Genomic DNA, 13,482 nt, shown 5'->3' on the forward strand with positions numbered 1-13,482 from the left:
AGAGAGAGGGAGAGAGAAAGAAACCCAACTTCCTGCTCTTGAAATGCTGATAGCCCGGGCGATCTTCAGGATGAGTAAAAAGGCCTACTGTATTTGTGTTTATTGGGGACTTCAACCTCCTTTTAAATCTTACTTCTAATCCATCTGTTAAGATTTATGCCTGTATTAAACATCAGACTTAGCATTTGAGCTAGGTTTTATTGTTTTAGTGACTTAAAATTTGGTCTGAAGCCCTTACTTGCTTAACTCACTGTGGAAGTTTCCTTTGGTTAGGTTTTTATGTTTTTGCATAAACATGAAAAAATTTCAATTAAAAAGATATTATATATATGCACCGTCAGCTTGTTATCAACTCTTGCGTTGCTGCTTTTCAAAGGGTTTTATGTTTTTCCTCATCTCTGATTCCTGGGAAGCTTCATCATAGTCTTAAAGTACCAACTATATTATCCTTTAACATCTGTATTTAAACTGGGAAGCAGGAAGCCACAATGCAAGGAAAACATGTATGAGGACAAATCACACTCCCAAATAGAGACACCGAGCACCTTCCTTATATTAGTTGCTCTGCTCATTTTTTTTCTGTAGCTCTTTGGTTTCCGGTTGGATGTGCTTTGTTTCCCTCTGTAACTTTGTTTGCTCCACGGTGATACATTCCACTGCCAGAACCAGACTTCTAGTACCTCTTTTTTCATGTCTCCCATTAAGTTCCTGTTTCTTCTCTGTGGGAAGCCACTTTCTTCAACTGAAGGGAGGAGAGCTGAGCTCCATGATGGGTTTGACTTACTTCCTTCTGTAGTCTTAATGATCACACATTAATCCCCCGGCAGCATGGCACACTGAAAGTTATGTGGGCTGATTTTAGAGTCAAACGGGCCTAGATTTTAATCCTAGCTCTATTGCTTATCAACACTGTGATCTTGGGCAAGCTACTTAACTTCTCTGTACCTAAGTTTTTAAACTTTCATTTAAATTCCAGTAAGTTAACATACAGTATATTAGTTTCAGGTGTACAATACAGTGATTCACTTCATGCAACACCCAGTGCTCATCACAAGTGCCCTCCTTAATCCCCACCACCTATTTCACCCATCTGCCACCTACCTCCCCTCTGGTAACCAGCAGTTTGTTCTCTATAGTTCAGAATCTATTTCTTGGTCTCTCTCTCTCTCTCTTTTTTCCCCTTTGCTCATTTGTTTTGTTTCTTAAATTTGACATGAGTGAAATCATATGGTATTTGTCTTTCTCTGACTAGCTTAATTTGTCTAGCATAATACTCTTTACCTCCATCCATGTTGTTGCAAATAGCAAGATTTCATTCTTTTTTTATGAGTGAATAATATTCCATTATGTCTATCATTTATCTATCTATCAATCATCTATCTCACATCTTCTTTATCCATTTATCTATCAGTGGACACTTGGGCTATTTCCATAATATGTCTATTGTGGATAATACTGGTATAAACTCTGGAGTGCATGTATGCTTTTGAATTGGTATTTTTATATCCTTTGGGTAAATACCTAGTAGTGCAGTTGCTGGATCCTAGCAACTACAACCTAGGGTAGTTCAATTCTTAACTTTTTGAGGAACCTCCATTCTGTTCTCCAGAGTGGCTGCACCAGTTTGCATTCCCACCAACAGTGCAAGAGTGTTTCCTTTTCTTCACATCCTTGCCAGCACTTGCTGTTTCTTGTGTTGTTTATTTTAGCCATTCTGACAGGTGTGATGTTGTATCGTGTTGTAGTTTTGATTTGCATTTCCTTGATGATGAGTGATATTGAACATCTTTGGTCTGTTGGCTATCTGTATGCTTTCTTTGGAAAAATGTCTATTCTAGTCTTCTGCCCATTTTTAACTAGGTTATTATTTTTTTTGGGTGTTTGTATACTGTATATTTTGTATACTAATGCTTTGTCATATATGTCATTATGCAAATATCTTCTCCCATTCTGTAGGTTGCCTTTTAGTTTTGTTGATTGTTTCCTTTACCAGGCAGAAGCTTTTTATTTTGATGTAGTCTTAATAGTTTATTTTTGCTTTTGTTTCCCTTGCCTCAAGAGGCATATTAGAAAGAAGTTGCTATGGCCAGTGTCAAAAAAATTGCTACCTGTGTTCTCCTCTAGGATTTTTATGGTTTCAGGTCTGACATTTAGGTCTTTATTCTCTTTGGAGATTTTGAGATTGCTCTAAGAAAGTGGTTCACTCTCTTTCTTTCTTTTTCTTTTAGAGATGCTTGGCAACCGTGGTTCATGTGCTCACTCTTGCAGGGTCTGGGGGAAGAAAGGGGCGTGGGATTTATATTTGGGGAAATGCATTGTGATCATTTGCCCTTCATACTTTCCTTTCTGCTTTTGTTGTTTTTCATCTTTCCTGGTAGACTGTACACTTCCTGAGGACAGAGACCATGGCTTATGTTTGCTTTCTCAGTGCTTGTGACTTTGTTGATATTCAGTAAATACTGTTTGAGTAGATGAATATGGTAGCAAAGACCACATGAAGGAAAGTTAACTTATTGGGTTTTTGTAAGATGTTAGAAATGTAGCATCCTATCATTGTCCATTCTCATCTGTTCTGAATTATTCTGTCTCCTCTCTAGCTTTTCCATTGATTCTATGCTTGGATTTATTGTTCTTAAATCTCATCCTTACAAATGCCACGTGATTTGTGGGAAGGAGTTGAGGCTTTGAAGTTAAACAGACCTGGATTTCAGTTCTGAATTCACAACTTCCTGATTGTGTGATCTTGAGTGAGGCATTTAACCTCTTGGTCCCTGTGTCCTTATCCGTGAAGGTGATGAGTGGTGTGTCTTCTACATGGCAGAGCTGTTTTGAGAACTGATTGGATTGATGAATGTAAGGCACCCACTCACAGTAGGAACTTTATAAATACTAGATGTTATCACTGTCCTTATTTCCATTCTCTTTATCCTCATACTCCTCCTTTTTCCAACCAGAAAGCATGTATTTCTTTTTTTTTTTTTAAAGATTTTATTTATTCATTTGACTGACAGAGATTATAAGTAGGCAGAGAGGCAGGCAGAGAGAGAGGAGGATGCAGGCTCCCTGCTGAGCAGAGAGAGCCCGATGCAAGGCTCGATCCCAGGACCCTGGGATCATGACTGAAGCTGAAGGCAGAGGATTTAACCCACTGAGCCACCCAGGCGCTCCAGAAAACATGTATTTCTAATCCTGGCCATCTGTTAGCAGGCTCTGGACTGTTGTGAGTTTCTGGGCATCACACCACTAAGAACTTCACAATTTTACTTCATTGGAAACTTTATGTCATATCACTCTGTTTAATAAAAGCCTTAATAAGAATAGTCACTCTTTGCCCCATTAAAATAATACAAGGATAGATGTGACTTTTCAGAAAAACTCCTCAAATTATAAGGCAAAGAATTGGAGAGTTAAATGACATGTGAAGAATCTAAGGACATAGCATATATTCACGTTTATGATTTTTTATTCTCTCTCTCCCTCCATTTATTACAATAGATTCTAAAAAATTGCTCTCACAACAGGACCATTAGCCCTAGTAGATTTAAGGACTCTTTCACCAGTATTTTTTCTCAAAATAATTGAGTTTGCTGGAATAAACTACTCAGCTCAATATTTTTCATCTCCTTCTAATACAAATGTATTTGATTCCTATAAATCTGAGTGAGGTCAGTCAGGAAATTATACATATTTGTTTTCCACAGGGTGTATAAGCTATTAAGTCATGTTGCATTTATTATAGATCATGTTTGCTAGTTGGCAAGATAATTTGAATGATTGAGAACAATATTTTAGAACATGTAACACTAGGAAAAGTACCAGAAAAGAGAATTGAAACAAAATGTTCTTTATAATGAATACTTTAAGTAAATAAAATATCCTGTTGTGATTCAAGCATATATTTGCATTAAAATACATTAAAATATTGTTCAATATTATCATACTGTTTATTCATATAGTTCATATATGAACCTATATTTCCTTCTTATATATTTATATCACTTCTTTATTACATTGGGATCTCATGTAATAGGTATATATATTGCCATTATATCTTTTTTTCCAGCCTCAAATATGTGGATGTTTTCTTGGCTTTGTGCCATTTTAATTATTTTGGTGATTGCTGGTATGGACACAGTGGCAAAGACCACACCACATACTAAATTTACGAAGAAATCTGAAGGAAAAGAGATGCTGAAGGGTCTCAAGCCGTCCAGTGGCCCAGCTCCAGAAGAAAAGGAAATTCCTTTCATGGAAGCTGCTGAAATGACAGAAGCAACCCCAAGCCCCTCAGCCCCAGATTCTGCCTTCGATGCTGCCACTCTCTTCCCCTTTGAAAACTTCACTCTTGACACGGCTGATATCTTTTTGAACTGCTGTGATTGTTGTTCATTTGTACCAGGGCCAAAAGGAGAACCCGGAGAGACTGGAAAGCCAGGTAATTGAACATACCCAAAGCTGTATTTGTTACCTGGGTATCCTTGGAGTTGAGAGGTGGATTGGGGACAGAATTGCCCGGAGGGTTTCTATGTTGTTCTGCAAATGGTGACAGGCCTAGGAGTAACATGGGAACAAATGCAAATGGGTGCTGTGCTGCCCGTAAGCCACATGTGCAGCTATGAATAAAAATAAACATAAAGATTAATATTAAATATTCAGTTCCTCAGTCGTACTAGCCACATTACAAATGCTTAGTAGCCGCATGGGTCAATGACTGCTGTATTGTGCTGGACAGATACACAAATTTCTATCATTGCAGAAAGTTCTATTGGACAGTGCTGGTTAGAGCAGAAACTGGGCTCCCAAACCCAACACTGCTACGTGGTTCTTCAAATTACATGTTTCCGGTGTAGTCTTTTCATTAATGGCTGATGTAAAAAGGGTAAGTGAAAATTCTGCTGTCTGGTTAGAGTGTGTGCTGCCTGATGGGCTTCTGGAGTGTTTTTTGTAGTTCAGATTAGAAATGGCATGTCTGTGAGGTGGAGAATAAGGAGCAGGATTCAGTTTGCTCTTCTTTGAAATTCCCAGGCAGCACTGTATCCTTGTCCCACAGTTTTCTCCATTGAAGATCATGGTAACATGTTTCAAAATTCCAGATACCTTTAATATACACGTGATGCACATGCTGGATTTTACCGTAATGCATTTCAGCTTTTACATGTCTTATAGCAGAGAAATCGGTAAAACTGAGATCAAAATGTCAATTTCAAATTTGCTATCCCCTAGAAAAAGACCGTATAGATATATTTGTTGTGTCTTGCCTGAAGAACGTCAAGTTATAAAATCAGGAATTGTGCATTCTCATTAAGCTTTTCATTCATTTTTTTCTTCTAACAGGAACTTTTTGGGAAATGTGATCAATATTCATGCAGAGCTGGAATGAAAGGGTACAGTTGCTGGGCAGTGGTCAGGGCATGGAGATTATTGGGTTGTGGAAACATTATAGGAAATGCAATGATACTGAGAAAATTACATTTACCCAAATTTCTCTTTAGTATCATCTCTGGCTGGTGAGCTGCATGGGGGGTGAAGACCCCCAAAGGCATTGTCAAGCGAACACAGCTGGTTGCTGAACTGTCTTCTAAGGCCGTGGGTCTGTCACGTAGGAGCTTTGGTTTTACCCAGTGGTGGGTTAGCTGGGATGTTCTCAGAGCTCAGCCTCTCCTTTAAATACATAAGACAAATATTTTGGAGATGTGCCAAATGCTTTGCCTGCCTGGGGTGCTCATATATTTCAGTCTGACTGGTTCTGCACAGAGTGTGGTATTTAGGAGCTCAGAATATCTTGTCTCTCACGGTCCAGCCTTGGGGAAGCTTCATTACTTCTGTTTCAGTTTTCAAAGTAGTAAAATGGGATAACAATAAAACCAACTTCATGGGGTCATCAAGAGAGGCTCAGTGCGGAACCTGGGATAGGATAAATGCTCAGAAAACTGGGTTTCTTTTTCCAGTTGGTTGTAGTAGGAGTCTTTTCTTATCTTGGGAAATAGTCAGCCCAATAGGGTCTTGTTTCTGAGATTCATAGACATTTGTTCTAGCTTTTCAGTGTTTCAAAAATACCATTTTGTTAAAAAATCAGAAATCTAGCATAAGAGGGACATTAATCAAGCTTGAAAATGAAAATGAACCAACACAAACACAACTATTTTAATTTTTCTTCATTATCTTTCAGTTCTTGGCCACACACACACACACACACGCACACAAACACACTGCACACATGACATTTACATTATCCACTGTAATGTGGATATTAAATGTGGACTTTAAAAGTCACAAGCCTAATTTTATAGTTTCTGAATGAAAATGCCTTAAAGTGTACAAATATAACTAATAGTTAGCAAAGGTAAGAGTCCACATGAAATTTTATCTCCAACTTCTCTCATTTAGTAGTTGTAATTATAGTTACCTACTATGTGCCAAGAACCGTTAAACACTTTTTACCATGTCTAATCTTCATACAAGCTGTTAAAAATATTATTACATTTCAATGGATGATTTAATCACATTTCCAAGAGTTTTAGGTAATTTTGGAGGTTATACTGCCTCTAAATGCAGAATGTGGAGTCATTTGGTTTGTGTACCATCAAGTCTCTGCTCTTCCCATTATGTCTAGCCTTTTAGTACTTATACCCAACTCGCCCACATGTATGTGTCACCGGGATGGATGGGAGAGCCTCGCTGCCTCTTGTGCCCTCCCATGCAGTTTCTGTGTGCTCCCCGTGGCAACCTGGCCACTGCTCTTTATCATTTCCTTGAATAGTATAACTACAATGGGTATTTGGGCTCATGAGAAAGGGAGACATTACACAGCGGACTGCAACTGGCCATCTTGCTTGCTTCTGTCCACACTGCCTGTTCCTTCTCCACTCCTTTCCTCTCTGCTCTCCTTTTTTTTTTCTAGACAGAACTTAATCAACGCCTTTGGTTATTTGAGTTTGCCTTTGGCTTTAACCTCTATTATGAGCACTGTCTTCCAAACAAACGTGTTTTTTTTTTCAAAGAAAAACTCTGTTGAATATAATTTTCTCCATTCCATCAGCCTTAGTTACAAAAATTAAGGGGAAGTAAAGATGAATAGTACAATTTCATTGAGCTCACTTATCTCTCTGGCTAACTTCCAATGAACCTGGCCATAAATGACTCCAGTCAGGGGTTGTGAGGGAATTCCAATGGCTCGAACAAGTCTGGGCATGCAGGAAGTGTAATTATCCTAGATTCAGGGTCCCTGTGTGGCTGAGGTAAGTGGCAGGACCTGCACTGCCTGGACAAGACAGGACACCCAGTGACGTTTGAGCCCTGCAACATCTAACCCTTGCCTCCCTCTTAGCCTCCTTCATCCAATCATTAGCTCTACCTACTCCACTATTATTTCAGTTTCTAAAAAACTCCGTGTTCTTTTCCACCTTGTTTTTCCTGAAGTACCTTTTTTTTCTTTTTCCTCAGAAAATCCTAATGTATTCAGTGGATCTTAGCTTATTGACATTTTCTCAGGGATGTCTCCTCTGCTCCTATAAATTAGATTTACTATACTATACTAGGGCCTTCCTATTTGCCTTCACATCACTAACTACAGTGTGATAACGTCTACTTATTTGTGTGGTGGTTTTTCAATGTTTATCTCAGCTCTATGAGGGAAAGGATGCTGGGATGTTGAGGGCTGATGCTGGCAGGAGCTGGTGTGTAGGAGTCTCAGCAGTAGAGCCTGAAGAATTGCAAAAGTGAGCTAATGGGAAAACCAAAAGTGCTAGGTATTGTGGTTTTACTTCCAATTTGAAAGTGTGGTCCACATCAGGTGAAGAGCCAGATAATCATTTTGTTCTTGTTGTTCGATATTGTGCTGCTTTCCTGAATCACTTGATTGCTGCCACGAATCTAGTGACAAGTACTAATGGACTCAATTTATCTATCCAGGTAGTACAAAATTACAAATCAGGCAAAAATATTGTCCTGAGAATTATGTAGTAGTTTCTTGTTACCCATATTTTTATTATTAGGACACTAACAGTCATTGGTCTCAATAAAATGGTTCCTTAAATTTTTTTCAGAAGTAATGCATTTCAAAAGAGATTTTTAAAAAAATTGTGATGGTTTTAAAATCTCATTTCCAGGTCTTAAGGGAGAGGCTGGTGATTTGGGGATCCCAGGGCCACCAGGAGTTGTTGGACCCCAAGGTCCAAAAGGCCAGAAAGGAGAGAAGGGTAAGTAATTATATTGATTTCATGTCAAAACTCAAGATGTGTTCTGTATCATATTTCAGGAGAGCAACTTGCTAAGTAAATGCCATATTCTTGCAGGTGGAATAATTTTTTAAAAAGATTATTTATTTATTTGAGAGACAGAGAAAGAAAGCATGAGCAGGGGGGAGGGGCAGAGGGAGAGGGAGAAGCTGACTGCCATTTGAGCAGGATCCCAGGACCCTGAGATCACGACCTGAGACAAAGGCAAACCTTTAACTAGCTGAGCCACCCAGATGTCCCATAGGTAAAACCATTTTAAAAAATGTAATAATTTGGTAAAGCATGTTGTAAGTTATATTTGATATAAAAATGTTAACTTTCTAAATAGCCCATTGAAAAATTTTACACTTTTCTGGCAACATTTCTCTCTTTCTCTCCATTTACCTCCTCCTGTGCACACAGAGGCTCCCACACATCTTTTCATCTCTCATTGGCCACACAGCTGACCTAGTGACTGGGAGCCACAGGACATAGTCTCTGAGGGGAGTGTCATTTCTTACATACTACTGAGTGTTCTTTTTCTTATGAGACAAATTAATTTTGTATTAGATAGAACTAAATAGAGTAGGTAATCCTATAGAATATTCTGTTTAGGTGGGTAGCATCTCTGCTAAGGAGAATAGGACATGGCCTTTGGCTCACTCAACTCTGGGCAATGCCTATGGTGGGAAGAGCACTGAATTAAAATGAAAGACATCGAACTTGTATCAGTGGCCTTGAACCAGTCACTTTACCTTCTCTGGAAACCAAGGGGAATAGACTGGATATTTATTTATACCCTATTTACTATCGAAGAAGATTTGTGGTTATGTGTGCTTTCATAGATCTTTTCCAGTTCAGAAGTTCTCTAATTCTGCAGATGTATCAGCCAGAAGGGTGTCCTGCCCTGGGAAATCCGTGGTTCTCTAAGTGCTTCAAGATGTTGAGGGAAGGTTACAGATTCACTGGGACATTTAGAAATTCCTCAGTGAATACTGCCAGCCTGTAGAAATACCATCTATCCATCAAGTTAAATGTTTTAGCCTCCCTGTCACATGTCAAAAGACCTAATATCATCTATACATCACCCTCCACATGGCTCAGGAACTGTCTAACTCGTTTCTGGTAGAACTTTCAGTGAAGTAATTACTCAAAAAAGATGCTAAGGTGAGAGAGGTACTTCACACTTGTCAGTTACGCGATTTTCATTCTCAGAAACATTTAATCCTTTTGTGGCTGAATTATGTTAGCAGAAAACCCTGTGAAATAAAGATGAGTGATGAAACCCCAGTGATTCATACATTTTGGAAGCTAGACTTCTGGAAGTAGAAGAAAAAACAAGGAAGTACCACAAGATAAGTTTCTTAAGAATATGCTTTGATGAAAGATCAAAAGTAGAAATTCATTCAGTCAGTCTCTATAAAGTGGCAACTTTACTTTCCTTTTACTTCCAGACTTAGCTTGGACTCTTGGTTAAGATTGAAAGTTAGAAAAATAAATGAGTTGAGGGGCGCCTGGGTGGCTCAGTGGGTTGGGGCCTCTGCCTTCGGCTCAGGTCATGGTCCCAGAGTCCTAGGATCGAGCCCCACATCCGGCTCTCTGCTCAGCTTCCTCCCCTCTCTCTCTCTCTGCCTGCCTCTCTGCCTACCTGTGATCTCTATCTGTCAAATAAATAAATTAAAAAAAAAAAAGAAAAATAAATGAGTTGAATGACCGCAATTCTGTTTAGCCACAACCTGATTAAGTATATCCAGTGTGAGAAGCTAAATTCCTTAAATGAACTTGAGAACCAGGAGTAACTGTGAGGTGATAGTTGGCATATGAGTATTAGCAAGGATGGGGAATAGAACCGGTCGCTCACTTCTGTTCAGAGTTGGGTTCTCTCCAAAGGAACCCAGACAGTTTCCTGATGGCCTATGGGTTAATTTCCAAATTGTCAATTTTATGTGGAATGGTAATGGGAGGAGGTTAGCTACTCAAAAAATTACTGAGCAGCTTATGGTGAAATTTCTCTGTTGGTCTTGTGAAATCTGGGGGAGTCTCTTCTCATGACTTGTAATTTGACTTTGAAGTTCTTTTTCTTAGCAAAAATAAAATGAAAAAAGTTAGTTCTATCATAAATAACATGGTTGACAAATTGATGCCAACCAATGTTATATGTAGACATGTCTGACTCTATGCAAATTTGTAAACGTTCATAGTTGGTTTTTTTTTTGTGATAAAAAGTGGTGATAAAAATATCTGCACGGGATGCCTAGGTGGCTCAGTTTGGTTAAGTGTCTGCCTTTGGCTCAGGTCATGACCCCCAAGGTCCTGGGATTGAGTACCACATCGGGCTCCTTACTCAGTGGGAAGTTTGCTTCTTCCTCTGCCTGCTGCTCCCCCTGCTTGTGCCCTCTCTGTTTGTCTGTCTGTCTCTCTTTCTATGACAAATAAATAAATAAAATCTATAAAAAAGTCTGTTCTACCTTGGAGATGCTATAAACTTTTGTAAGCGAAAAATATACCAATTAATGACAGGTGCTCTGTTACATGAACCTCCTTGTTATACAAGAGGCTGCATTAATATCAAATAAGAATTAATTTTGAATTTAGAAGTCTGGATTAAATTTTAAAAAATCATGTTAAGCGCTTGGAACATTACCTGGTAAAAAGGAAATGCTCAATAAGAGTTAGCTATTATTACTACTGTTATTTATAATTAAAATACATTTAGTGTAGCTATACTCTAACAGGATGGGTCTTTAGCCAGACCCAATATGAAAATCCACTTTGTGGTACTCTGGCAAATACCTAAAAATCTGCATCTTTAGATTTCTTTTTGAACATGAATTCTCACAGTTTTATGATTTGTCCAAAGTGTGTATGAAACATTTTCCAAACAAAATGAAAATTAGTTTCTCACTAACGCTCTAAGTCAAAGACTTTATTTTTATATCTATATTTATATTTCCTTTCCTGGAAGGATTTTTGATGTGATTAGTTTTAGCTAACTGTAGAATGTTATGCTCTGTGTTTAAACTTATATGGTGGTGACACTCTTTCTAGGGATTGTGGAGAATATAAAGAAGGGGACATTTTCAGTGTCATTGAGAATTTGTAAGAGGAAAATCAGAAACATGTGCATAAATAACACAAGGCAAAATGTCATGAGTTTAATAGAGATTTCAAGAGGTATGGAAAAGTGTGTGTGTGGGGGGTGGGTGGAAAAGCTGAGTTCTGTTTGAAGAGATTGGCACTGTCCTCATTTAAATGGTTTACCATCGATTAGAACAAATTATTTCTAATGATGCTCAATATGTTATTTTTCCATGTTGTTTTCCCTTTATGCCTTTTGGTAAGGGAAGCAGTGGAATGCGACATGGTTGGGAAATGGATGTTACTTACATCATAGCTACTATAGTTGGAGGAAAGGTAATCTTCGTATCATTTCAGGACTAAAGGGAGAACGTGGGGACCCAGGAGCAAGTGGAGTTCCAGGATACCCAGGAAAGCCTGGAGAACCAGGTAGAGCATAAACTGTATCTATCGTATACAGTCCCATTCACAGCAGAGCTCCTAACTTCCTTCCTGTTTGTGCTTAAAGTTATCAGGAGGTAAGATGGAATATGAAATTGCTGTTAATCTAATAATTCAGTGTACTGATTGCAAGTACTGGTCTGGTAGTTTGGAGACTAGATACAAGCATCTGAACTCCTTTCCTCAGTCTAGCTGTCCTTGGGGAAAATATCCCTGAATCTTTGTGGGTTTCGGTTTCTTTGCTGGGAAGATTTTGGGTTTGGAGGGATATAATGGAGATTTAGGAGAATACGTGGGTGGGGCCAAAATGCTAAGTGTGATGGACTATAATGGGCCACTATAGTTCTAAACTCTTTATTGTCTTAAAAGTAGAAGGAAAATAGAACTAGATTTAGATGATCTAAGTGTAGGTTCTGGCTTCTTGGTGGCATTAACTCTTCCCCGAGTGGGAGAGCAGTGTGATCTGAATGGCACAGTCGTGGCTGGGACAAGAGCCAGGTTTCCAGTACCAGTCACGAGGTTTCGTTTCTTCTCCGTGAGCTCCGTGTCGATAGTGTTCTGTTCACAACGTAGGTGATCCTTACACATTATTTTAATTTTCCGTTTCAGGTGGCCTTGGTCCTAAAGGGGAGAGAGGAAACATCGGACCAGCGGGAGTGAAAGGACAAAAAGGCTCCAAGGGGGACACGTGTGCAAATGGTACCCAAGGAGATAAAGGAGACCAGGGGGCTGTGGGCTCACCAGGCTTGAACGGAGAGCCTGGGGCCAAGGGGGAGAAGGGCGAGATGGGGGATAAGGGCTACTGTGGAGAGTCTGGGGAGAGGGGAGGAAAAGGAGAAAAAGGTGAGGAGGGTCTGAAAGGAGAAAAAGGTAGCAAAGGAGATACTGGAACAGAAGGTAAAGGCGGCCCAGATGGCCTGCCTGGGGCCCCAGGGGATCCAGGGGTTAAAGGAGAAAAGGGAGAGTTAGGTCCGCCTGGTCCTGTGGGACCCGCAGGGCCAAAAGGTGAGCTTGGGAGCAAAGGGGTCCGGGGATCTATCGGCAAGAAGGGCTCTCGGGGCCTCAAAGGCTCTAAGGGGGAGGTGGCCAGAGCCATGCGGTCAGCTTTCAGTGCTGCCTTATCCAAGCCTTTCCCTCCTCCCAACATCCCTATCAAGTTTGACAAGGTTCTCTATAATGACCAAGGGAATTACAGCCCCATCACTGGCAAATTTAACTGTAGCATTCCTGGGGCATATGTTTTTTCCTATCATGTCACTGTGAGGGGCCGACCTGCTCGCATCAGCCTGGTGGCCTGGAATAAGAAGCGCTTCAAGTCCCGAGAAACGCTCTATGGTCATGAAATAGACCAGGCCTCTCTCCTCATCATCCTGAAATTAAGTGCAGGGGACCAAGTCTGGTTGGAAGTTTCAAAAGATTGGAATGGTGTATATGTCAGCCCTGAGGATGACAGCATTTTTACTGGGTTCCTTTTGTACCCAGAGGAAAATTCTGGAATTTCACCATAAACTTGTGTCTTAGACACTGTAGTTTGGGTTCAGTGGAGTAAGTCAGGCAACATAAGGTAATGCAATTAAAAAGAATAACTTTTATTACTTTTTTCACAATTATAAAAAAATGCAAAAAAATAAGAAAAAATTGTATCACATAGAGTCAATTACTATGAGTATTTTAAGACTTCACCTTTTCTTAAAAATTAAAAAACATTTTTTAGACAGGAAGAGAAGGAGAATGGGGAAGGGGCAGA

General features: G+C 39.5%; 1 protein-coding gene across 1 annotated transcript; it reads left to right on the forward strand.

The window, feature by feature from the left end:
* The first annotated feature begins 4,071 nt into the window (after window positions 1-4,071).
* Window positions 4,072-13,243, forward strand: OTOL1 (otolin 1). The gene is made up of 4 exons (XM_044255095.1): window positions 4,072-4,435; window positions 8,109-8,198; window positions 11,652-11,723; window positions 12,345-13,243. Exons 1-4 carry the CDS (start codon window positions 4,072-4,074, stop codon window positions 13,241-13,243), a joined length of 1,425 nt encoding a protein of 474 aa, XP_044111030.1.
* The last annotated feature ends 239 nt before the right edge of the window (window positions 13,244-13,482 follow it).

The sequence above is a fragment of the Neovison vison genome, chromosome 6 (assembly GCF_020171115.1).
Source record: "Neovison vison isolate M4711 chromosome 6, ASM_NN_V1, whole genome shotgun sequence".
In the NCBI taxonomy this organism is placed as follows: domain Eukaryota; kingdom Metazoa; phylum Chordata; class Mammalia; order Carnivora; family Mustelidae; genus Neogale; species Neogale vison.